This window comes from Melanostigma gelatinosum (genome assembly GCF_949748355.1).
Source record: "Melanostigma gelatinosum genome assembly, chromosome: 22".
Classification (NCBI taxonomy): Eukaryota; Metazoa; Chordata; class Actinopteri; order Perciformes; family Zoarcidae; genus Melanostigma; species Melanostigma gelatinosum.
This window is the reverse complement of record NC_136655.1, coordinates 1,649,000-1,675,956: the sequence shown is the minus strand read 5'-3', so window position 1 is coordinate 1,675,956 and position 26,957 is coordinate 1,649,000. Positions and strand designations below refer to the sequence as shown.

Below are 26,957 nucleotides of genomic sequence, written 5' to 3'. Positions count from 1 at the left end.
TCAGGAATTTGTTGCAATCGTCAACAGAATAGCATGGTACAGTGGAGACAGGTGGTGAAACAATTCCTCTAATTGTGTCAAACAGAATCTTGGGATTTTTCTTTGAAGAAGAGATTAGGTTGGCAAAATAAGCAGTTCTAGCTTCCTTTACTGTGGTATTAAAAGAAACTCTGAGGTCTTTGAGATATAAACGATGCACTTCTAGCCCAGTAGCTTTCCAGAGTCGCTCTGCCCTGCGACACTTCTGTCTCACGCTGCACACAGCTTCTGTCATCCACGGAGTAGTGTTATAGGCAGCCCGTGTCCTTTCCTTAAGAGGTGCCACTTTATCCAGCAAAGTGGTGCAATGTTCATTAAAGGACTGTATCAAGTGTTCAACATCATTGAGATTTGTGTAAAAGTCACAGCAGAAGTGCATCGAGAACTGATCAGCTGTACTCTGAGTAATAATGCGTGAGTGGAATGTTTGTTTCAGACACAAGGGGTCAGCATTGACAGAAAGATCAAAGAAAATACATTTATGGTCACTGATCAATAGGTCCTCACAACGGGTATTATCAATATCAAGACCCAGAGAAAACACAAGGTCCAAGGTGTGACCACCCCTGTGAGTGGCGCCAGAAACATGTTGCGTGAAATTAAAAGATTCAGTAATATTGAGAAACTCAGTAGCTATACAGTCTGTGGTATCATTGACATGCAGATTAAAATCACCAACCAGAAGCACTTTGTCTAGCTTGATAATAGAGGTCAGAAAGTCTGTGAATTCTGATAAAAACTGACCTGCAGGACCTGGAGGTCGGTAAATTAAAAAACAGTAAAACGGCTTTTGCCGGCCCACTTTAGTCAGCTGTAGTTCAAAAGTAGCATAGGATTCTGTGCTCCCCAAGTGGCAGGAAAACTGATTCTTCCAGACCACGGCGAGGCCTCCACCGCGGCCTGTCAGACGCGGTGTCCCAACATAAGAACAGTCCACAGGGCAGAGTTCATTGAAATGGATGCATTCCATATTCTGTTGCCAGGTCTCGGTCAGAAATAAAAAAGCCAAATTATGACTTGTGAACAAGTCATTTAAAATGTGAGCCTTGTTTGTTATAGAGCGTGCATTAATCAGACACATTTTGATGGGGGAAGACACTGTGTCATCATCAGCACAGGAAGCTTTGGGGGTATGTGCAATAGGACGGATCACTCGTGCAGCACCTCGAAACCGACCATAACTAGGGCGCGAGCGCGAGTCTGTGATTCTCACGGGAATGTTCATGGGTCGTGGAGTGGAAGTTACGTTAGAGGCTGGAGATCCTCCATGCCGCCAGGGGGAGCTGGTGTTGCTTGTAGGGGATGAATGCGGCTGATGAATTATCGTAGAGGAAGAGTGACAGCGGACAGGGGATCCAGGTGTAAACAGTCAATCATGTGAATGGGAGTGAACAGCATACTGTAAATTAGCCGCTAGCAGGCGGCTACCCAGCTTGTTAAAATGAATACCATCCTTCTTAAAAGCGGAAGAGCGGCCCCAAAACAGATTAAAATTGTCAATGAAGCTCACGTTGTTCATCCTGCAGGCGGCCTGGAGCCAGGTGTGGAGGCTGAGGACTCTGCTGAACCGCTGTGATCCACGGCCGAGTGTTGGACTTGGACCACTGATAAAAACAGACAGTCCACAGCTGTTTAAAAAGCTTAAAAGATTTGTAAAATCCATCTTGGTCAACTCGGACTGGTGGAGGGCTGTATCGTTGATTCCCACATGAACGATAATTCGCCGAATGGAAGACGGGAGGGCGCGCATCAGGCCAGGCAGTGTCAGCAGGATGTCTGGAGCCGTTGCTCCGGGGAAGCAGTGTGTCTCCGCGTTGAAGAAACGGGTGTTCCTGATTATTGAGTCCCCGACTATCAGCGTCGTCGGGGCGAAGAGGGGACGAGGCGGCAACACTGCGCGTGCAATACGCGTGGATGGAGGCGAGGATTCAACCAGTGGTGGCGGAGCAGACAAGCAAGGACTGAGAGAACGGGCGACCGAAGCTCGCCGCGGTGCTGGTGTAAAGCACGGTATGGAGCGGCGTGTCCTGGGGCGAGAGGAGGGCTCAGGAATGACTGGCGTAGGGATGTCGGTGGACCCGGGGCTGTGGGTCCCCCGAGGCGGCAGCTGGGATGATGTAGGAAGCTGGGAGTCCGTAGTCAGAGGAGGGAACTCGTGCAGGGCAAGGGCGTCAAATCCATTCTTCAGCTGGACATCGAAGCCATGGGGTGTAGGAGATGAGCGTCTCCCTCTCCGGCTGCCGCGAGCACAGACCAGGGACCAGGGCTCGTGATGTGATGGAGTAGAGCTGACCAGGGCTTTAGGCTTAGCTCCGAGCCGTAGCCAGGAGGCCTCAGGAGCTGCGACCGGAGGAGGTGCCGCGGCAGCAGGACTGGAAGCGATGGACTCATGCACGCGGTCGCTGGCTGTGTCAGTCTGTGATTGACCGAAAATGATGGTGTCCATGAGGCTCTCGGCATACTGGATCCTGTAGAGCGTGGATATTCTTCCCTCCAACTCTGTGATTTTATCCACCAGGCGGGCGCAGCTGACACAGTCGGGTGGAGGGGTGAGTGAAGCCATAGCAGATCAAATGCAAAAACAGTTCTAGTTATAAAAAAGTTCTAAAAAACTTCTAGTACGTGTTGGCTGACATCGTACTATTAGTAGATCAATTAAAACTAGAAAAAGAGGGTGAAACAGACTGTACAAGAACAAGAACCATGAAGAACAGAAGCAGCCTCATGCTTTAAATAATATAAATATGATTCAAACCAATGCCTTTTCTTCATATTTTATTCAAAATAGACTGGTTTATTCATGTCGTGCACATGTTCATGTAAGAGTCTTCATGATGTAAAGTTGTGGCTCATTGGAGGTGTCGTGTCATTCAGTACAGTATGGAGAGCAAAGTATTGAGCATTCAGTGTCACATCTTGTTGTTCTCCCCGTCTGTCTGTCGTTGGGCTCAATCACTTCGCTCTGATTCGTTGGCATCAACGAAGCACACACACACACACACACACACACACACACACAGCTGTGTAGGTCTGTTGTCAAAGGTTTCATGGTTGTGACGAATTGGTTTTGCCAGGTGGCTTTATTTAGCAATTTAGACTTCACACGCACACATGGGGAATCATGAGATCAGAGTAACAGAGCTGAACACACAAACTGTCTCTGTCTCGTCTCTTTCTCGAACACATGTCCGAGCTTTTTGCCTGCATGTGAACGCACCACAAGAGCAGACTTTTCAAACTAATTTGCACTTTCAGCAGCATTTTCAGTGCATTGCCGATACTTTAGAATAATATCTTAGAGCAGGGGTGTCAAACTCATCTCACTCTGGGCTAAAACTTTGCAGTGAGTCTCAAACTTGTTATCCTTGACTGAACTGGTTTATAACTCAGCAACAAGGCTCTTATCCTGCCTCCAACTGGTCTAGAACTCTTTAAAAAGGGTCCGATCCCACTGGTCCAGATGCAACGAGGCAAGGTTGAGCTGGTACAGAACTCTGCAGAAAGACTCTTAGCTCTGATCCTACTCCTGCTGGTCCAGACCTCATCCAGATGCAAACGTGTTCTTATCCTGGATCTACCTGATAAGAATAAGTCCAACTAGTGCAGGTAGGCTCTCAGCCTGGATCCAACTGGTCTAGAACTCTTTAGACAGGGTCTTATACCAGGTCGAAGTGGTACAGATGCTGTAAGGTACTTGGGTCTGGTCCAACTGACCAGGGCTGGTTCAAGTCCTGGTCCAGGTGAAGATAACTGGTCCAATTGGCTCAAAAAGTCACGTTTCCAAACACTGACCAGGTCCAGAGCTCTACAGGTCCATATAGTCCTGATTTATTTTAATCCTGGTTCCAGCATTCTTATCCCAGCTCGGAGTGGTCCAGATTCCCGTTGGTCTGTCGAATCACTCTGCATCAAAGGCATTTATCCAAATCAATAACTGAAACGTATCAACATTTGGTCAGAGGCCAACGTTAAACCCCCGACCTGCCAATCACACAGATTCATGAAGCAGCTTTGAGAGTTTGCAGCCCGTGAGGGTGGAAGACACGGAGGAACTCTTTCTAGTTTCACAGATGTGTTGATGTAAACAGTGTTTGTGCCTCATGCTGTGTTGGCTGTCATGTTGCTGAGGAGCTCCATCCAAACAGAGAGCGAATCAGATCCCTCTGCTGAAGAGAGGGATGAATATTTATCAGGGTCAGACGGAGGGAGGAGAGGAAGAGGAAGATGATCAAAGGCACAGATCTGCTTTGTTCTAGAGAGAGAGAGAGAGAGACAGGAGGAGAGAGAGAGAGACAGGAGGAGAGAGAGAGAGACAGGAGGAGAGAGAGAGAGAGAGAGAGAGAGAGAGAGAGAGAGAGAGAGAGAGAGAGGTTTTTGAGGTTTAATATCTCTTTATTTGTTTGTGTTAAGTTCCATTTACAGAGTTCTACTGTTACTCAAAACAAACCGAAACTGTTTCAGAACACGATACGTTATCATTTAAAACTGTTCAACAAATACGGTCCAGCAAACATAAACGTGTCTTTAATTGTCTGTAGGCTGAGATCTGACTCTCACTTAGCGCCCACTTTGTCCAGTTCTTTGTTCACTTTGTGAACTATTTTCTTGAGCCTGTATCCTTCCTGCTTCGTGAGACCTCCTCTGTCCTTGCTCCTCATGTGAGATCTGGCAGAGCTGGAGAGCTGCTCCTTGTCAGAGAGGTAGTCCTCCACTCTGACTTTTCTCACGTTCTTACTCCTCCTCAGAAACTCCTGTATCTCCTCCACGCTGTAGCCTCCAGAGCCCCGAGAGCTGCCAGCACCGTGTTCAGAGGGCTCACTGTTTACAGCAGAGTTCTCCTCCTGACTGGGCTCAGAGTCCTCCCAACCGGACTCAGGGTCCTCTTCCGGCCTGGACTCACACTCGGCTGCTCCTCCACTGTCTGTAGTTGCCACTTTCTTGGCCTGTGAGCTTCCTCTGTCTCTTCCCTGTTTCCTCTTCAGCTGAGGGGCCTTGAGCTGCTCCTCGTCTGCTTCCATGGCCACCTCCCTACCTGCCTCCACCTGTCCTCCAGTACTCTCCCTCACCTGCTGTACCCCACCCGTCACCTCCCCCCTCACCTCCTGAGCCCCACCGGTCACCTCCACTCTCACCTCCTGAGCCCCACCCGTCACCTCCACCCTCCCCTCCTGAGCCCCACCCGTCACCTCCCCCCTCACCTCCTGAGCCCCACCCGTCACCTCCACTCTCACCTCCTGAGCCCCACCCGTCACCTCCACCCTCCCCTCCTGAGCCCCGCCTGCCTCCTCCACTCTCACTACCTGAGCCCCACCCGTCTCCTCCACCCTCGCCGCCTGTGCTCCACTTGTTCCCTCTTGTCCGTCCTGCTTGTCCCCTCTGTCCTCAGTACCTCTCCGGTTCTGGTCGTTGTTTGAGCCTTGTTCCCCAGGACAAACTCTGCTCATATGTCCGACTCTCCCACAGCTGTAACATTTAAAATCGTTCGTCTTTGCAAAGATGACGTAGTCAAAGTCGTCCACAGTGATCTTGAAGCTGAGGTTGACCACTCTGCTCCTGTCGCTGGGGATCATGAAGACATGTCTCCTGTGAGACAACACGTGCTGCAACAGCGGAGACTGAAATCCAGAGGACACCCTCCTAACCGTAGACACCACCTTCCCATGTTTGGACAGCTCTTTGACGATGGCCTCGCTCTTTATGAATGGCGGCACGTTGGACACAGTGACTTGCACCTCCGGTGATGCCAGAGCATACGTGGGCAGGAAGTGCTCACCGATGGAGATCCCGTTTATCAACACCACTTCCGCAAGTTCGATACTGTCCAGAAAAATGACCACAGCGCTGTTCATCCGCGCTGCGGACTTCACGTGGCTGTGCCCGACAATCTCACCCACTGCCAGACTGAGCTCCTCCACGGAATACCCGAACAGCGGCGGAATCTTCACGCCGTGTTCCCTGGTTAGCTCCGTCAGGCGCATGCTAGCGGTTAGCACGCCGACAGCACCTGCTGCCCGGCTGCACTCCGCTCAAAAAAGACCCAAAAACCTGATAAAAGTACGCAAAAAAACCCCGTGAACCCTGCACACCCCACTACACTATCATACCCAACATTACCCAACGAAGAGAAATGTCGAAAAACACGTTAATTATCGCTCTCAAAACTCCGCTCCTGCAGCTCCGCACACCCCCCGCCACTCAGAGAGAGAGAGAGAGAGAGAGAGAGAGAGAGAGAGAGAGAGAGACATGAGGAGAGAGAGAGAGACGTCCTGTTAGCATTCACCTGCTTGAGCTTTCCTTCTGTTTAGTTCCATAAAAAGAGGAAAGGTCATTCAGCTGCTCATTGGTCCTCTCTCTGAGCCACCATGGCTTACTTTGCTGCCATTTGATGCAGAAAAGAGGTCAAATCTCCCGCCACAGTCAAAGTACAATGAACAACATGTCGTTTGGTGCCGGACAGCTGCTGACCCACAAATACATCTGCTGTGAGTTAAACCAGGCTAACAAATCTCCATTCAGCTGCAAAGTTGGTGAGAATGTTCTTCATGCTTCTTACTGGAGAGGGATCACAATATTCAGTCCACATCTACATCCTGGTTTTTGGAGAGCTTTCTGTTTGTCCAAAACTTTGTGACGAGTTTGAGCCCCCTTAAAACATGCACCATCCCTGATGCACCAAGAGCAGGATCTTATTATAAGCTGTGTCGGCATTTATTTAGTTCGACAGCAAAACTACAAACTGAACAAAGAGAGGTACATTTGAAGACAAATTAAAAGAACAAGAAATAGTTCGTAGTAACGAAGTGTTGGTGGTGTCGGAGGTATTATCTGGTTTCTGTTCAGCATGCATGCGTCTGTCTCCGGTGTCTTCTTGTCTTTCCATGAATCTCATCGAGAGACCTCCGTCTCCGTCTGCTGACTCATCATCTCTCCCTCAATCCTCCGCCTCAGCAGTCTTTCGGCTTCAGCTTTGCATCCTCCGGCTTTTTTTTCTGGCTTCCCCCCGTCCTTCAGTTTACAACCCCCCCCCCCCCCCCCCCCCGATGCAGGCGTGTAACCACGGCAACAGCGAAACTATAGCAACCAGAGTCAACTTCCCCGGCAGAAAGCGCCGACCCGCTGGAGGCTGGAGGCTCGTTCTTCATGTCTGAATGAGGCTGAAACAGGATGAGAGACGACAGAAGCAGGCGTTTGTAATCATTGCAGAAGAAGTAAGAACTACAGAGGATTGAAGGGGCTCTCCAGCGTAAAGTTAATTATATGTACTGTTTGTCAGGAGGCCTGAACACGCTGAAGCTAACGTCAGCAGCCCGCTGGATGAAAGCAGCAGAACACAAATCAAATGTAAACTGTCATGTTTGATGAAAGAGGCGCTCAGCAGCAGTTCGGCCAAAAATCAAAGAGCCGAAAACTGATTTCAGCGCGGCTTGATCAGAATTTAATAATTAAACGGAGAAATCTCCCGAATGCTGCTTTGGTCCTCCGTGTTCCCGGCAGATTGAAGACGTCGGCCTGGTTTCACGGGTTCGTGACTCGGTTCATAGAGCTGAGCTGATGTCTGCAGACAGCTCGTCGTGTTGGTCAGCGGTGTGAGTCCAGAGAGGCTGTTGGTGGAGAAGAACAAGATATTGAGTAAAAGTCCTGCTTTCAAAATGTTACGGAAAATACCAAAGTGTGATCATCAAAACACACTTCAAGTAGTTTTAATGGTGAAGCTGATTTGAAATTGAGGATCCATATTCTTCATGTATATTTGCAATCTCTCTGGTCGTTAAACAAACTGAACTCAAGATGTCTGTTCTGTTGAAGAAGTGAAAGAGTATTTCTGAACGGAGTTGTGCAGACAGAAGCACCCCGTTAGTGCAGCAGTGTTCAGTCTCCAGTGGAACTGGAGCTCTGCCTCGGGGAGTTGAGCCAGGCAGCCGCCCAACAGCCTGCCAGCTCCCACAGGGTGGTCGGTTTGAATCCCTGCCCGGACACGGTCCACCTTGCCAGAGTCGGAGGAAGTTGGTTTGCATGTGTGGACTCGTTCTTCTGCTGTGTGCCCATACAGGTGGAGTTACACTTGTATTCCAATTCAAGTCACTTTATAGACATTCATCCATCTCTGATGCGCTGTGAGGCCTTTGGGTTGCACTCTGTCCCAGTCCGGCTCCAGTCCGGCTCCAATCCGGCTCCAGTCCAGCTCCAGTTCGGCTCCAATCCGGCTCCAGTCCGGCTCTAGTCCGGCTCTAGTCCGGCTCCAGTTCGGCTCCAGTTCGGCTCCAATCCGGCTCCAGTCCGGCTCTAGTCCGGCTCCAGTTCGGCTCCAGTCCGGCTCCAGTTCGGCTCCAGTCCGGCTCCAGTTCGGCTCCAGTCCGGCTCCAGTTCGGCTCCAGTCCGGCTCCAGTCCGGCTCCAGTCCGGCTCCAGTAAAGCTGCACCAGCCAGTGTTGCTGTCGGTCTGAGGAGAGAGGTTGTTGTGTGCTTCACGGGGACAGACTGAGGACGTGATTAAACCTGACGGGTTTCAACTGCAGTGTAAAGTGATGCAAATAGGACTTAAACACACACACACACACACACACACACACACACACACACACACACACACACACACACACACACACACATGGCCTCGCTCGCTCTACTTTACATACAGACTTTGATCAGTTGAAGGACAATTTACTGCAGGAACACTGAACACTGCCAAATATGCAGAGGAACACACACACACACGCACACACACACACACACACACACACACACCCTGTGCCGAGGTATAACACTGACGCGTGTCTCTTTCCTGCTTTAACGACGTGTTTAAAGTGAATTTAGAAGGTAAAGTTTCTCTCCTTTGTTTAAGATCGTCTGCCTGTCTAAAGGGAACATTCAGACTCTGAGACAAAGCTGGCAGCGACGCGCATTTGTTCCCAAATGTTGCAGCGTTTCCATTCGGGCCGCGTTGCCAGGAAACAGCCTCGGTCCAAAGGCATGGCTCCCGCGGCCGTACGCTCCGCTATCAGCAGAGTTCAGTCTATTTTTCTACGTGAAGCCGTTGCTTCAGCCTGACGGGGTTCTGAAGGCGCCCTGAGACCTGACGCAGGAGTCGGGCTGAGCGCCAAACCCACGGCTGGCTTTTGTCAAACTTTGGAGCAATGTTGGCGGTTTCCCCTCCGGTGCTGCTGATGAACGAGACCTGCTTCAGCGCGTCGGCCCTCTGCTGGTTTGGATCCAGCAGGTGGAGACCAACGCGGTCCTTCTCGGCTGTGGCGTTGTGCTCGGTGCCCTGCTAGCAGTTGGTCTGTTGGTCCACCACTTCGGTTCACAAGCAGCGATTGAATTGACTGCCCTGAACCGTTATGCACGTTCCCCAGAGGACGAGTCCTACGGACTTCAGTTATCACGTCTCTCTCTGGCGCCACAATGACGCTGACATTGTTGGTTGTTGTGAAATACAGAAACAACTGTTGGATGGATTGCCTTGAAATGAGGTTCAGACATTCATGTTCCCCAGAGGATGAGTCGTATGGACTTTGGTGATCCTGTGACTGTTCCTCTTTCACGATGAATATAATTCACTGTACAGTAAATAAGATATGTTGGATACGAACATGTGAACCAGTGTGCTTTTCTTTGGACATTTGCTTCCTTAAACACCAGAACATGAGTCGTTTGCGATGAATGAATAACATTGGACATAGAAACACATGCGATCATCTCTGCTTTGTGTCTCAGTGGTTCGGGGATCTGGTGACTCCGGTCTGGTGGGAGGACGTCTGGTTGAAAGAAGGTTTTGCTCATTTCTTCGAGTACGTCGGCACCGACTTCCTCTTCCCAAAGTGGAACATGGTGAGTAAAGCAGAGTTTAATTCACTTGTTTATCTCTCAACAACGATGCACTCTGCGATATGTTTCATTCATTCATTTGTCTCTGATCTTTTATTCAAGACGAACAGAAAACAAAGCTTTCCTCTCAGCATGTCGGTTCGCTCATGAAATGTACTTTTCCTCCTGCTAGCTTTTAGCAGAGTTAGAAGTTCAGCTCGAGGCTCCAGTCAGATATGAATTTATTTTATTTTGGATTAAACGTAAAAGTCTCCAGAATACAACACGGGTAGAAAACAGTCCAATAGGATTCAAGAGAGCAGATATCATCAGAGATAAAACACAAACCGTGCATATGAATCAGAAAGAGCTCAGAAGTAGAGGATCTCTGTCTGTGGACTCACTTACAGATCCCTCCTCCATTATGTTGACGTCCTCTCAATGACTTTAGATGCTGACTTCTATCCGTGCAAACTTTCTCACCAGATTGTCACAACTTTCAAAGCAAATTGGTGTTTAAGACGCAAATTCGGAGGCGTATCGACACAAAACCGGGAAAGAAAGCGAACCCTCCAGCGGACTCCTCGGTCCAGAGAGCAGCAGAAGAACACCGAGTGTGCAGTTTAGGGACGTAAACCTGAACCCTGCAGCGTCTTTGTCCCATCGACCAGAACATCACTCTCAATATCAGTCAACGTTTCTCAAACAAACACAGGACTCTGACTCAGGGGACCAGTGTTCGTGTCCCGTGTGAAGCATAACGCTGAGTCATTTTATTGTGACGTAGCAATCTCACACGATGCTACGCCACTGAGTCACGTGACGTTACGTATGTAGCTTACGTCACGTTACAAACGTAACTATTTTAAGAGAAACCGTGATGGTTTACTGACCCTCACGAAGTGGTTCTGTTCCTTTCATCGAACTGCCATGTGTCACATCGTTAGCCCGAACCTTTTTGCAATGTTAACCGTGTCACAATGTAAACCTCGTCTGTGTACAATGTCCACGTTTCACAAGGTTTATCACGTTTCACAAGGTTTATCACGTTTCTCGACGTTTATCACGTTTCACAACGTTTATCACGTTTCACACCGTTTATCACGTTTCACGACGTTTATCACGTTTCACAACGTTTACCACGTTTCACAACGTTTATCACGTTTCACAACGTTTATCACGTTTCACAACGTTTACCACGTTTCACAACGTTTATCACGTTTCACAACGTTTACCACGTTTCACACCGTTTATCACGTTTCACAACGTTTATCACGTTTCACAACGTTTACCACGTTTCACAACGTTTATCACGTTTCACAACGTTTATCACGTTTCACAACGTTTACCACGTTTCACAACGTTTATCACGTTTCACAACGTTTACCACGTTTCACACCGTTTATCACGTTTCACAACGTTTATCACGTTTCACAACGTTTACCACGTTTCACAACGTTTATCACGTTTCACAACGTTTATCACGTTTCACAACGTTTACCACGTTTCACAACGTTTATCACGTTTCACAACGTTTACCACGTTTCACAACGTTTATCACGTTTCACAACGTTTACCACGTTTCACAACGTTTATCACGTTTCACAACGTTTATCACGTTTCACAACGTTTACCACGTTTCACAACGTTTATCACGTTTCACAACGTTTACCACGTTTCACACCGTTTATCACGTTTCACAACGTTTATCACGTTTCACAACGTTTACCACGTTTCACAACGTTTATCACGTTTCACAACGTTTATCACGTTTCACAACGTTTACCACGTTTCACAACGTTTATCACGTTTCACAACGTTTACGACGTTTCACACCGTTTATCACGTTTCACAACGTTTATCACGTTTCACAACGTTTACCACGTTTCACAACGTTTATCACGTTTCACAACGTTTACCACGTTTCACAACGTTTATCACGTTTCACAACGTTTATCACGTTTCACACCGTTTATCACGTTTCTCAACGTTTATCACGTTTCTCAACGTTTATCACGTTTCACACCGTTTATCACGTTTCTCACCGTTTATCACGTTTCACACCGTTTATCACGTTTCACACCGTTTATCACGTTTCTCAACGTTTATCACGTTTCTCAACGTTTATCACGTTTCACACCGTTTATCACGTTTCTCACCGTTTATCACGTTTCTCACCGTTTATCACGTTTCACACCGTTTATCACGTTTCTCAACGTTTATCACGTTTCTCAACGTTTATCACGTTTCACACCGTTTATCACGTTTCACACCGTTTATCACGTTTCACACCGTTTATCACGTTTCACAACGTTTACCACGTTTCACAACGTTTACCACGTTTCACAACGTTTATCACGTTTCACGTTTATCACGTTTCACAACGTTTACCACGTTTCACACCGTTTATCACGTTTCACAACGTTTATCACGTTTCTCAACGTTTATCACGTTTCACAACGTTTATCACGTTTCACAACGTTTATCACGTTTCTCAACGTTTACCCCGACCGATTTCACAGCCATACACATGATTCGTACATTGCTGGAGTCGGTGCTTCTTTGTCTCTCGATCGTACGTTGTTGCCGACACCCTGAGCTGCATGTGGAGCCTTTTGCAGAACATTGTAAGCCAGCAGCTTGTTTCTCATTGAGCTGGGTCACTTTCACACCTTTTAACTTTATTTATTTTTTGGTTTGCACCAAAATTCAAACTGTCAAACTGTAGAATCAGCTTTATGTGGAGCCATCGGGGGGGAAAGGTGAAGGGAAGTCTATCGGGCCTGATGGCTCTGTTTATTGTATCTGATGGCAACTAAGAGCTTGTTAAAAAAGAATTGGATTGGAGCAGCCAGGGCTGCAACTAGACCTCATATGACATAAATACCAAGTTCAGCTTCAACACCAGTCTGAACACAACAGACCTCTGCTGAAGCATCAGCACACACACACACATCTCATTCACGAGCTCACTTCAAATCACATTCATCAGACACTTTCAGATTCGATTCTGGAGGAAATGGTGCTTAGTTACAAAATCATTTCACGACAGGTTAACAGCAGAACACCTCAAGGTGCCACTCGGACAGAACCAGGACATTCTGATGTGGCGGTTCAACATTAAAGCAGCTCTCTCTGGGGAAAGGGACGCGACATAAGATGGATTTTGGTAAATAAAGTTATTCATTGCAGGATTGAGTAACAATAAAATAGGTGAACAAAGGGATAAATGCCTGCGGGGGGGGGGTTGCTAAATCTATATGAGAATAAATAGAACCAAAAGGTAACTCGTTTTTTAAAAGGTCTTACAAACCAAACGCTAAACAGACGAGAATTAAACCTCAAACGTCCTCCTCACGGTTCTCCTGAAACACAGATATTACAGAAAAGGTTGCTTGAGAGTTGTCTGTCATCTGGACACGTTTAAATGACACTGAGATGATGGAGGAGGAGGAGGAGGAGGAGGAGGAGGAGGAAGAGGAAGAGGAGGAGACGTTTAAAAAGTTCAGCAGCTGCTCCTGAACGCAGCCCCGTCCCTCCATCTGTGTGTAAGTGTTACACTGACTGTTGGCCCATTACCCGTCCTCCACATGGGGGTCCATCTGGTTCATAATGGCCACATGGACCAGATGGACCCCCCCCCCCTCTCTCCAGGTGACTTTAAGTCTGTTAATTAGAGCTGATGTCTCATTTCGTCCCATTTTTCTTTCTCACCGAGTTAGTTTCATCCAAATGTGCCATTTAACTAATTAACCGATTGTGTAATTTGCGGTGGAGTCCCATGATGCAGCCTGTTTACCGCTGTCGGCGTGCGTCCGTTGGCTCTGAAATGAAAGCGGTGGTCCGTCTTTACTCCAGGAACTAGTCCAACCCTTTGAGGAGGGATCAGGAATTAGTCAGATTGACTCCCGTCAACAACCCGAGAGACCTTCTGCCTCCAGCAACCCTCAGTCACAGGGAGCCCACGAACAGCGTATCCTCAGACCACGCGTCCGATGATATCTGACCGAAAGTTACTTTTTTGTGTGTTGTCCTACAAAAGTGCAGCAACATTTGTCCGCTCATTGCAGGCGTTCAGTCCTTTCAAGATATCCCTCCACCGTTACAGGAAACAACACCACTGAGTTCGGTTCAGGAAAAGATGGTGAAATACTTTCAGGGACAGGTTGTGATTTGTGTTAAAGTGACGTGACGAATAAATCAGCAGTGACTTCACGTGTCACACGGGATGCAGAGCGGCTCCTGCAGGAAACGTTGCTTTTCTTGTGCTACGATGCTGCTTCTGTAAAGGAATGAATCACATTAATTCACTGTCGTTCCCAACTACCAGTATTTATTTATTCATTTATTTACCGAGACAGAATCACATTCAAGTGCTTTTTTACATATTTTGAATCCATACTACATTTACAAACCACGGGTTCCTTCTTCAGTGCTTTGGAGTTTGCATCGGTTTGGTCTTCAGCAGCTGATGAAGCACTCGATGAACACATTCTCACCTCTCCAGCTGAAGAGAGGTTTCAAAGAGCAGCTCACACCGTTTGAAAAGAGAGCAGACCGGGACAGACAGAGAGAGTTGACTGGTAAGAGAAAAAGATTCCACGGGGAACCTTCTTCTAAAAGAAGTGGAGTTTATTCAAAACAGAATGAAACATAAACGCGTGTAGATTGTTGGACGTTTCCACTCGGCCTCCTTTGTTCTTCACAATCAATCTCTGTACTTCTGATGACGTAATAACTCCATCACAGAACTCATGGGGCAGTTTTGCATCCCAAAGTCCTCCACGGCTCCGAGGAGCTTTACGTCCTCACGGATGAAGTCTTTCATCGACTGCTGAACAAGCTTGTTGGGGTTCAAACCCGGTGACGAGGCGGAGTCCTCACCAGTTGATTTGCTCAGATGCGCAGCGCTTTGCTTTCCTTTCCTTGTGTAAAAGACATGTCACTGTACTGGTGTGTCAGCCGCTCTATTCAACATCAATGATGTTCCTTGTTAACAGCAGATAAAGTCTCACACGATCATCTCTTACTGTTCATCATTCACTTCTCGTATTGCTTTCAGTTCTGTTGAATAATGCATCTCTTCACTTTCATGTCACGGAATATAAAATCTAATCACTAACTAGAGACGCGTTTGTTTTAGCTGAATGAATTTGAACAATATCTTTAATGTTAGCTCACGCACAAACATAATCTGTATCAGTGGCTTAAAAAAAGCTTACAAGTTAAATTTGCAGAAATAAAAAATGAATACGATGAAGAAGCAAGAAGTTATCTGCAAAACGCCGCAAACCAACCGGGAGGAATTGATTCTGTAACCTCATATTCACCGGACCGCCCCTACACGAACCGTTTAAAGAAAGAAGTCAAGTTTTAAATGAAGCATAATGAAAGTAAGGTTAAATATCCTGTTACCATTGATTTGGCTGCAAAATATTTATTGAAATGTAGATTTTTAAGACCTCCGGTTTGTCTTCAGACGAGTTAACAGTGCTTTCATCAGTGATTATCTGTGGCTGAAAAGCCCTGAGCGTGCACAGCGAGAGCCTGTAGTTACAAAAATGTCAGAGTTGCACGACCAAATCCGCTTGTTTTCTTGTAGTAAATAGACAGAGCACCGTCTGCCAAAACGTAGCCGGATCCCAGCGGACACTGCAGACTCTAAATCTCTCTGGTGATTCTCATGTTCATTAAAAAAGAATTAATCTCTCAAGAAACTTTTGTTTATCTCGAGGTAGATTTGTTAACAACAGTTCTACTTGATTAACAACTTTAATCCATGAATTACACAGAGCCACATTGGACCAAGAATTAGCCACATCCCAGCAGATACTGTTAATTCAGAAAAAGTTCCTGTTCATGCAGTTCATTCATGGTTAAAACTTCGTACGCTAACAATTCCATTGCTTAACAAGCTGGAGGTTCATTAAAACCAAATCTCCATAGTAAATACTGTAATCCATGAATTAGACAGAGCCGCACTGCTCCGGGTTTAGCCTGATCCCAGCGTAATTTAGACAGAGCTCGTTACAGCTCTACATGTTTGCAGAAGTCTATTAAAACCCTGAAAGCAGAGGAGGAGGAGGAGAAGAGATGGAAATGAGTAATGGGAGGCAATGAAGAGAGGAAGAGAAACCTGAAGGAATGGAATAGAGCGGAGGAAAGAAGTAGAGGACATCTAAAGAAGAGGATAAAAAATTTGAGGAAACGTAGATTAAATGACAAGATGAAAGAAGAGAGGAAAACAAAGGAAGGAAAGGAAAAGACGCAATAAAAAACAAGAGAAGGAAATAAGGAGAGGAAAGAATTAGCAGTAACAAGGGGATGAAGAGTGGAAACAATAAATGAAAACAAGATGAACATAAGATATTAAAATGAGCCAGATTAATTACACAACTAAAACGTAGTTTAATGAATGAACTGTTCCACTAAATCACTCTTTGTTGACCAACTTTGTTTTGCCAAAACTGCTTAATTATTTAACTGGAGTCGAGAGCTGAGCTGGAAAAAAACAAAGCAAACTCAAAACAATCACTGTGAAGAGATTTCATCACATTTTGGGGATCACACACCAACATTGGGGCGACTCATGGCCAATACGTGGACAGATCTGGGTCCCTTCTTTGGGATTAGGGTGTTTTTTTATTGTAAGCATAGCTGGAAGAAAATCAAGACTCCACAAATCACCGGATAGTATTAAGAACATTCTGGGGACTGTTACCCGTTCACACACCAACGTTGTGGGGACTGTTACCCGTTCACACACCAACGTTGTGGGGACTGTTACCCGTTCACACACCAACGTTGTGGGGACTGTTACCCGTTCACACACCAACGTTGTGGGGACTGTTACCCGTTCACACACCAACGTTGTACGGACTTACCGATCATATAAGGTCAAATATTTGGTTGGTGAGTCACTAACGTTGTGGGGACTGTTACCCGTTCACACACCAACGTTGTACGGACTTACCGATCATATAAGGTCAAATATTTGGTTGGTGAGTCGCCCACATTGTGGGGACTGTCACCCGTTCACACACCAACGTTGTGGGGACTCACCTACCATATTGGGACAGGCGTCTGGTAGGTGAGTCCCCACAATGTTGGTGACTCAACTACCAGATGCTTGTCCCCAGATGGTAGGTGAGTCACTACCTTCTGGGGACCAGCATCTGGTATGTGATCAACTCTATTATTTTTAGGGGTAAAATGTGGTTTTATGGTTTTGGTTTAGAATACGAGTCAAGATTAAAGGTTGGTTGGACACGTAGGGGTTAAAGGTTGTGACCAGGCTCCAGAGAATGCGAGTGTCAATACAAGGTCTCCTTAAATACCAAAGACAAATATGCATGTGTTTTCAGGAGAAGCAGCGCTTCCTGACCGATGTCCTCCATGAGGTGATGCTAGTGGATGGGCTTAGTACCTCCCACCCGATCTCCCAGGAAGTGGAACAGGCGACGGACATCGACCGAGTCTTTGACTGGATCGCCTATAAAAAAGTGAGTTGTGGTTGATAGCTTCTATGGCTTGTGAGCGAACAGTTCCAATGAAATGAATGGATTAGTGTCACAGTAACAATTGAGAGCATGTTTTCACTCGTTATTGGGTTTGAAAGTGTGTTTCTCTGCGCTGCCTTTAGGGGGCGGCGTTGATCCGGATGCTGGCTAATGTGATGGGACAGACGCTGTTCCAGAAAGGACTTAATGTAAGTTCATGTCATCCTGCAGGTCCAGCTGTGCAAACAGAGGTTTTGTATCACCTGGATTCAGACAGAAGCTGTGTGTGTGTGTGTGTGTGTGTGTGTGTGTGTGTGTGTGTGTGTGTGTGTGTGTGTGTGTGTGTGTGTGTGTGTGTGTGTGTGGGGCCATATTTTGGCTATAGCCTGACTCTCTGGAGCACACTGAGTATGCAGATGGACAGTGTATGAATGGATTTGGCTTTGAGTTTTGCCATTTTCTTTCTGCTGTAAAACAATACAACAAAACTATGAGTGACCTGAGTTCAAGCAGTGCAGTGACGACAGTTATGACACTCAAAGGACAGATTGTTTTGGGGGATCCAGGACTATTGATCTTCAAAATCTTATTCCAAAGCCAACAGTCCAAGTAACCCTTACCACGAGACACCAATTAAGTTTACAATTTATGATCATATTTAACACATTCAGCTGTTTAAATGCTGTTCATTGATCAGCCGCTTGTATGGAGTAATCAGCTTTGGACAGAATCATTTCTATACAAATGCTTAATTTTAATTTAATTAGTAATTTGCTTATAATAAAAATAAATAAATAAGCTGTTGTCTTCCAGTCATCATTTTGGGTCTTTTCATACCCGACAACATATTGGAAAACATCGTCAGACTGCGCTGGTCTGACGTTAAATTAAATTCGTTGTTTTGCTTTGCTACTTTACTCCCATGATGCTTTGCCTCGCGGTAACCCGTCTGCTGCTGGTTGCTACATGCAGTTGGTGGAAACAAGTCATTTTCTTTCACTGACAACTGAAAACCCCTGTGGTTGAAGTCGCCTCGTCGGGTGGATTCATTCATGTCTCGTCATGTGACGCCCCCGAAATAAAACTCAACCGTCCGGAGCTGCAGTGACAAAGATCCGGTCCAAAAAACCAGCAAAGCCTCGTCCCAAGTCCAGCCTTTGGTGAGGGAAGAAGAAGAAAAGCTGTCTCATAACTTTGTATTCATGTTATAAATATAATCAGTTCGCTGGTAATCATGAGAACTCAAGAAAAACTAAACATGCTCACATAATAATCTGTTTACAGTTTGACCCGCACAGATCACCACATTTCACAGAGTCAAATCTGATAAAACTTCCCGAACTCCTTTTTCCGCAAACCTCCAAAGTCCCGCTTCGTAGAAGCCGCTGGCTTCTCGAGGTTTAGGGATGTTTGCAGAGTGTCAGCAGAACATTTCACGAACTACCAGAAGTTCCTTGGAATTATGATGAGCTCAAAGCAGAATTCAGAGCATTGATCGTGATGGAGACAGGAAGTTTGGCTGTTGTACAAAGTGATGAAACATGAATCAGAGAGAGAAGCCAGCAGCAAATCTGAGCTTCGTATCGATGAGTCCGTTCGACTCGGGAGGTTTGGAGGATTTTGTCTGACTGAGTCGAACCGCTGAAAGATGACGAGGAGGAGACGAGGAGGAGACGAGGAGGAGCGCGCTGCATTATTCATCGCTCAGCCTCACGGAGCCGCCAGCCGGCTCTCTGATGGGTCACATCTAATCCACCAAACTGGAGGAAATCACCTGGCTGTGAACGTGAAGATGATGTCACATGATGTGAGGTGAAAGTGGGTTAAATATAGCTTTCTATCCGAATAGAGGGATGAAAATATGTATGATTCCCCTGCGCGCGCACACACACACACACACACACACTCACTCTATGTCCTGCTTTTTCTGCAGAAACTGCCGGTGACCTGGAACATACTGAGAACCAGATTCTATATAAAACCACTGCTGATCCAGCAGCAGCTCACAGAGAATAGTGTGTGTGTGTGTGTGTGTGTAATAATAACAGATGTGTTGATGCAGAATGGAGGTCAAGGTTCATGTCATCCTCAGAAGTGTAGAAAAACGAATAACTCATTTATTCATGAAATGATTCTCTCACGCTCATCTCCAGGGATCGTTAGGATTTAATCCATCCTCGTCCTGGTTATCGGTTCCTCGTGCTGCTCAACGTGTTCGTATTGGAGTCAGAGTCACACGTGTGTGTGTGTGTGTGTGTGTGTGTGTGTGTGTGTTATCTCTGCTCATGTCGTCTGTGCTAAAGGTGAGAGTCACCTCGCGATCCAGAGCCTCCTCTTGCCGTATTAACCTCCGTAAGCACGAGAGCCTGTGAGGAACCAGGTGTGTCCCTGAGAACCCGAGCGGAGCTCCTTCTCTGCAGCTGCTCCGTGTTATCTTCTAGTCGTTCCGTAAAGCCGTTCCCTTCCACCGGCCCTCCCTCAGCTTTCATAACCTCGATCTTCTGCGGTGAGACAGACTTTTCTAGACGGGGATGAAACCAGACGGGACCGTCACTGACCGGGCTGTGAGGCTTCACCTTGTTCACTAGCCGAGAAAAGTACCAGCTCGAAGTTTGAAGTCAGAGCCCAAAGCCCTTTAGACTCGCTCGCTGGCCTGTCACGTCACGGAGGCTTAAATTCACAGGATTCAAACGGTAAACACATTCAGACGCTCTGAAATGTTTCTTGTTTCGGGTTCACTCACAACGTTTGCTCCTCAAATCAACTAATTCGCAGAGGAAGTGGAGACATGTCGCTTACACAAGCAGGTGTTACGTAACAAATACATTCAGACGTCATCATTTGGTTCCAAAGCACTGCAGACGGGGTTGTAAGTACTTTTTACTTTCACTCGTAAAAGTATTACAGCAGTGTTGAAATACTGTTACAAGCAAAAGTCCTGCCTTCAAAAACGTACTTCAGTAAAAGTACAAAAGTATTCGCGTCGCGATCACAAACGCATTTGAAGCCTTGAATTTGTAAAAACCAGTCTACCAAATGATGTCACTTCCTGTCACACGGTGTTTGAAGTCTGTTCTGTTTTTGTTTTTTAGGATTACCTGCTGAGTCACATGTACAGCAACGCAGACAGAGACGACCTGTGGAGCAAACTGTCTCAGGTAACACTGAGTCCTGTTTACTCTCTCGCCCTGTTCCAGGTTATTGGTGATGAATCACCTTTTGGTTTGTTTCCTCCAGGCCATGCGTTCAGAGGGGCGGGACATCGACATCGGGCAGATGATGGACAGGTGGACTCTGCAAATGGGCTACCCCGTTGTTACCATCAGCAAGAACCAATCAGAGCAGCTCCCCACTCATTACATCACCATCAGCCAGGAGCACTTCCTGTACGGGCAGGAACTCAGGAGCAACAGGTTGGAGTTTAAAATCGGTTTCACGCTGTAGATGTTGACGCAAACAAGTTATTGTAATATACCGACCTATTTCTGAGCTATTGCACGGTGAATAAAAGCATCAAACAAACAGAGATTCTTCACTCAGGAGGCCGCTGTTCGATCCCCGTGTGAGACGAGAAGTGGTTCTGTTGCCTAAACATAACTGAGTTTCCTGTGGAGACAGGAGTTTATTTTGAAAAGACTGTACGCATGTAAGGAGAGGAAATTGGAGTAACCTTCCGTAGAACATCATTGTTTGAGGATAAGTATTCCGATAGGATTATGTCGAACAAAACTCAAAACGTACGCTTTATTCTACAAGAAGGCAAACATCACTCCTAAAACCTTGACAAAGGCCGCAGAGACCAGATCCACTCCTTCTGTTCTTACCTTTCACAATAAAAGCCCCGAGACATAAACACTGTACCTGTTTGCCAGAGGAAGCGTCATAGAACAGCTCACTATACAGACTCCCAGACGCTGCTCTGGAGCAACAGCATCCTGCTGCTTGGTCCTCTGCGTGTGGAATTTATTTCAACCTTTTATTGAAAAAGTACTGAATATGTTGCAAATTTGCATCACTGCCAGTTTGAATAGATTTGATGCAAAAATGACAGTTCACTGACGTGCTGTCTTCCGATTGGACGATTTGAAAATAGAAACAACCAGCAGACCCTGCTCTACGGTGTACTGCCCCCTCAGGATGACCTTTACTTTTCAAACCCCACTTCTTGTGAGGCCTACAAATAATTATTCTCGACCTTTTGGTCTCTGGGAAACGCAAGCTGGCATTTGAACAGCTGGAGTCCTCCCACACATCTGTTCTTCATGTGGTTGTGTCATCTCCTCCTCCTGAAACTCTTTGTTTCACAACGTTGTCCTGCAATTTCTCCTTGAAAAGCACTTTTCTAGTTGTTTCTGCACATTCTTTGCCACCTTTACATCATTTATATTTCATTGATATTTAATTCACGTGATGTTTTATTCACATCCTTCACAACCTCTGGAGATTATTCTTTTCGCTGTTTTATTGACCCACTTCCTCCTCCATCGATACTTCATCAGCTCCTTTCCTCTTTTCTTTTCTTTATGTCATGTTTTTGTACCATATCTGACGTCTCTCACCTGCTCACTTTCTCACCAAAAGTTTCCTTTTGTGTTTCCCTCCTCGTGTGTTCTCTCTCTTCTTTTTCTTCCTTCTTTCATCCGCACTCTTTCTTTGTGTTTTCACTTGAGCTCCTCGCTCAGACTCGCTCCCGAGGTCTCGTCAGCTGATCAACTGAAGCTGTTTGTCGTAGCTGGAGCTGAACTCTTTGCTTTTCTCTTTGAATTCTTTGCAGCGCGTTGAGTCTCACGGGGCTGCGTTCAGGCGCGACACGCACACTGTTCGACAAATAAACAGCCTTCATGTCGATCAAATATTGATACACACATTATGCAGTGTGTGTGCGTGTGTGTGTGCGTGTGCGTGTGCGTGTGTGTTTGTGTGTGTGTGTGTGTGTGTGTGCGTGTGTGCGTGTGTGTGTGTGTGTGTGTGTGTGTGATTTGCTTCCACTCCTGTCCAACATGTCAGATAACAGATAAATATCTATCAGATAAATATCTAGTTGCTAGGCAGCGGTATTGATCCACTATTGCCCGCGGCAACGCCTGGCTGTTTCTCCGACCCCGACTACACGCGCACGCACGCACGCACGCACGCACGCACACACACACACACACACACACACACACACAACAAGTAACAGAAGTATTCAAGGAAAAGTAAATGAGAGGCTTCTTGATCTTCTGTCATTGTGAAAGCAGTTCATCTTTACTGTGTTTTCACACGTTTAAAAAAAGCTGCATATACGCACCAAATGTGGTGTAAAATATGTGAAAGATAGTTTCTGTATCCGGCCCGTGATCCGGATCCTCTCCAGCGTTCTACGGGTTCTCTCTTGGCCCGTTCTCCGTATTCATCAACATCCAACCGAAAACAGAACCTCCGTGGCAAAAGGTAATTCAAAACAAGCACGCAGGCAACACTGCGTCCCTCCCAGTTCAATTGTTCATCTATGATCTGATTAATGTGAATGCTGCATTATGTGTAACCAGCATTTTAATGTTACAGCGATAATAACGCATGATATCTTATACGTCAGTGATGTGTTTTCACATGTAGTGACTTCATAACTCTGTATTCATGCAGACTCGAACCTTCCTCAAAATGAAATGATCACATGATTCTCCGGCTCCTCTGGTTCTCAAAACGTTCAACCTTTGGACGAGATCAGATCAGAGACGATGCACCAGAACACACTTCTTACTTAAGCGTCGACTCCCACGTCGTCCTGTCTGTCGCGCCACAACTCAACAAGCACTTATCTGCTAATGCCAGCGTCCCGAACAGAGCGGAGCAGCCTCCTTTAAACAGCCGCGACGCTCGATTGCTTTCTGAAGGGTCGGTGAGTCTAATGGGGAATTGACTCACGCAGTAAAGGAGCAGGTTATGTATCGCTGTGATGTGAAGACGTGGAGATCAGCAGAGTGACCGGCGGTTTCTCTGGACGGCACATTTAACCTCTCGCTCTCTGAAGAAGACAATAACCTGCAGCTGCTAACGCCTGACCGATGCTCGCCGACTGCTGCAGCTATTACACTTTCAATTCCCCTCTCTCTCTCTCTCTCCTCTCTGTAACACACTCGGTGTCGCTCGCCCCGTTTCCAGCTGACTGATGTTGAGTTATCGCCGCCGACGGCCGCTCGCTCTCTCTCTCTAATGTCTCTCTCTCTGATAACTGAGGCAATAAAACCAAATCCAATTCCAGCGACATTACTGACATCACTCTCCCTCTCTGTAGTTTGCAGTGGCAGATCCCTCTGACGGTGGCTGTGGGGAATGCATCCAGTGTGTGTGCAGAGAGCCTCATCTGGATCAACAGCAAGACCGGTACGAAGCAGAGAACCTGCAGTGCACCCGCTCTGAGGTCTGAGGCTGAAAGTTGGGTTCACCACCGCGACTCAATGATCTTGTTACCTCGAGACAACGAGCTGTTATCTTCACAGTCATTGGTTATTCCAACAGAGCAAAGGCCTGACCACACATTAATGACATCATTGTTCCCGGATCGGTCATTTGTAGTTAATGGACTGAACGATGATCGTTCTGGTTTGGTTTATTGAGAATAAAGAGTTTATACTAACAGATTAAAGTGGTGTTTTTGGAGGCAGAATATTTCATTTTACTTTAAATTCCAGGTTTGTATTTGAAAACAAAGCTGGTTCTGCTTTGTTGTCAGAGAATACAGATGATTCTGCTCATGTGATAAACTCTCTGGATCGATTCTTTGGAGGAACAAACACGCTTTCCGGAGAAGAAAAGTCTCTCTGGATCAGTTCTGGCTCTTTATATTGTGATTAAAACGTATTCAGCTTCATTGTCTTGAGATAAAGAGGGTTCTGCTTCAGTGTTTGGAGGGTTAAGTCTCTATGGTTCTGTATATGGAAAATAAAGCTGGTTCTGCTTCAGATTTTGAAGAACAAAGATAGTTCTTCTCCCTCTGTTCTTGTGTAATAAAACTGGTTCTGAGGAATACAGCTGGTTCTGGTTCTGTTTCTGAGGAATAACAGGTGTTGACAGAGTGTGGGTTCTGGCACAACTTCACCTACTTTGAAGTTTAACCCGTTAACTGATCACGAAGTCAGAACAATCCAATCAGATCGTCTTTCTCCACGCACAGAAGCTGGTAGCTCATTGGTTTACTCTTGAGACTGATCCCTCAATGTTTGCCTGTTCAACCTGAACTTCCAGGTTCATCAGAATATACATCACATGAAGAAAGTCATGAAACTATTTCCTGCAACCTTGTAAATCGCTGCGAGGAACCCAACAGGAGAGCGTGGTGTCGTCAGCATGACCTGCGACTCGGTTGAAGCGGTGCTGCTTGTTGGAGGGAGGAAGTTGACGATTGACTGATTGACTCACGTTTCTGTTTCCTCTCAGAAAGCCACAGGATTGGACGGATGGACGAGGCCACCTGGTTGTTAGGCAACATCAACCAAACGGGATACTTCCGCGTGAACTATGACCTCCAGAACTGGAAACTGCTGATTCAACAGCTCCACAACAACCCTGAAGTATGCGTCCGTCTTTCTGTCTTTCTGACTGTCTGACTCTCTCTTATCTTACTGGCTGTTGATATCTCGCCTCTCTTCTTCATACATTTGTTTTTACGCCCTCTCTGTCCGTCTCACTCTTTCTCAGATCATCTCCGTTGGAAACAGGGCCGGACTTATCGACGATGCCTTCAACCTGGCCAGGTCAGTCATCGTTCGAGCAAGAAAACAAATATATGCTTTCAGTCTGGTTTACCTCTTCAAAGACTGACTCACAGGGGAACAGAAGGAAGCGGCGTACACGTGATGTGTTTCTCGTCCTCTTTCCGAGAGGCTCAGCTTGTAAGAGATCTGGACACACAGCGGGAGAGTGCAGCCAGGCTGACCCATTGTTTCTCTGCTTCTCTTTGCTTGTAATTGCCTCACAATAAGCAGCGTCTCTGCTGATGTGTCTGCTTTGATGGGCTCAGTCTTTCGAATGGACAGATATATTTCAGACTTGTCATCATCTGTTCCGCCAACAGAATTCAGGAGGTGCTGATATGAATGCGGTTTGACAGTCAGCTCTGAATACAGAGGTTTATACCCTGAATGTGACTTCAGCTGAGACCTTTGGGTTGTCGTACACATTAACATTCACACACAATAGCGATGAGACGGCGCTCCCTCCTCCATCCACAGCCAGCAGATAAGAGCAGCTCCGTGGCTCAAGGATTAACAGATATGCATGTTCAGCAAATCAGCCAGTGCTGCTATTTATTTATTCACCATCGTCAGCGTATAGAATTGGAAGATACAAACTCAAGCAAACGCTTGTTTCTTCTAGTTTGATTGAAAGTCTTTTTTATTGTTGAGTGAAGGTTGATGAGAAACTACACCGATGGGCTGTTTCCCTGGAACCTCCCTCCAGGATTTCCAGGACCAACGACCTTTTTAGGACTTCTAAGCTTTCACTGGGTTTAAAGGGAGGAACGAGCAACGACTCTGTAGGGTTGATAAAGGACCGCTGGTGATGACGGGTAGACAAATTTATTGATGTTAAAGTCATGTTGTCAGCTTTCCAACTCGTTTAACAAACAAGCTAAATAACAGAGGTACTCAGAGCGTGAGTATGGAAATAAAACTTTATTCACAGATTGTATTGTGACCGTCACGTTCTGAAGCAGGAATGAATAATCCTCAAAAGCCCAGCAGATCGTCTACTGGAGTTATGCAACAGTAAATACAAAGAGAGTCGTGAGAAGTGAACTTCAAACAGCGTTGTCGTCTAATCCGTCATCCGTCTCATTTGCCTCCTGCTTCTGTAGTTCCTGGAGATATTTGGTCACAGAGGGTTAAGTGTGCTCGTCATTTTATTAAAGACACAAATCATGTCGTAGCATTCTTTCCTCCAGCACGGCCGTCCCAGCGAGACACAAAGATAAATAGGCTGACAAGTTGACAGATACTAGAACTTCCCTCTGAAGCAAGGCTCAGAGAGAGAGAGAGAGAGAGAGAGAGAGAGAGAGAGAGAGAGAGAGAGAGAGAGAGAGAGAGAGAGAGAGAGAGAGAGAGAGAGAGAGAGAGAGAGAGAGAGAGAGAGAGAGAGAGAGAGAGAGAGAGAGAGAGAGAGTCGTTTCTCATCGTCGTGTTTTCAGCCCAAAGCTTTCTGAGCACTGTAACCAAAATCTACTCCGACACATCCCCATAACTCAACCTACCCTCGTCTCTCTTTCCTCTTCCTGTGTCTGTCCCTCAGCCATCTGTCCTCTGTCATGTTGCATGAGCAGCAGCATGAGACGACTGAAGGTCGGTGGCATCCTCTGTTCTGTGTGCGTGAGCTTTTCCATCTGCACAGAAACAGCATCTGTCTCTGTGGCAGAAGATGAACATCACTTTGCCAAATTGGAAAACACAACGTAGGATTTTGTCGTCCGCAATGTTTCAATGATTCTCAATCTCAGCAATTATTTTGGCAAGGACAATATCCATATTACTGGTATTAATAATGGTCAGAACACGACCAAACTCATCTTGGAAAAACAAATACTGATCACGTGTTCTTCCCAAGAGTCCGATAAGAAGCTTGAGATCCGTCTCTGGAT

At 46.4% G+C, this 26,957-nt stretch overlaps 1 protein-coding gene across 1 annotated transcript in view; it reads left to right on the top strand.

The window, feature by feature from the left end:
* Positions 1 to 26,957, top strand: part of trhde.1 (thyrotropin releasing hormone degrading enzyme, tandem duplicate 1) — a 100,200-nt gene that overhangs the window by 54,004 nt on the left and 19,239 nt on the right. Inside the window, exons 6-13 of the mRNA XM_079294137.1 lie at positions 9,753 to 9,866; positions 17,207 to 17,344; positions 17,485 to 17,550; positions 20,434 to 20,499; positions 20,579 to 20,754; positions 23,619 to 23,707; positions 24,761 to 24,894; positions 25,022 to 25,077. Coding sequence (XP_079150263.1) covers positions 9,753 to 9,866; positions 17,207 to 17,344; positions 17,485 to 17,550; positions 20,434 to 20,499; positions 20,579 to 20,754; positions 23,619 to 23,707; positions 24,761 to 24,894; positions 25,022 to 25,077 — 839 coding nt within the window. The remainder of the gene's footprint in view (positions 1 to 9,752; positions 9,867 to 17,206; positions 17,345 to 17,484; positions 17,551 to 20,433; positions 20,500 to 20,578; positions 20,755 to 23,618; positions 23,708 to 24,760; positions 24,895 to 25,021; positions 25,078 to 26,957) is intronic.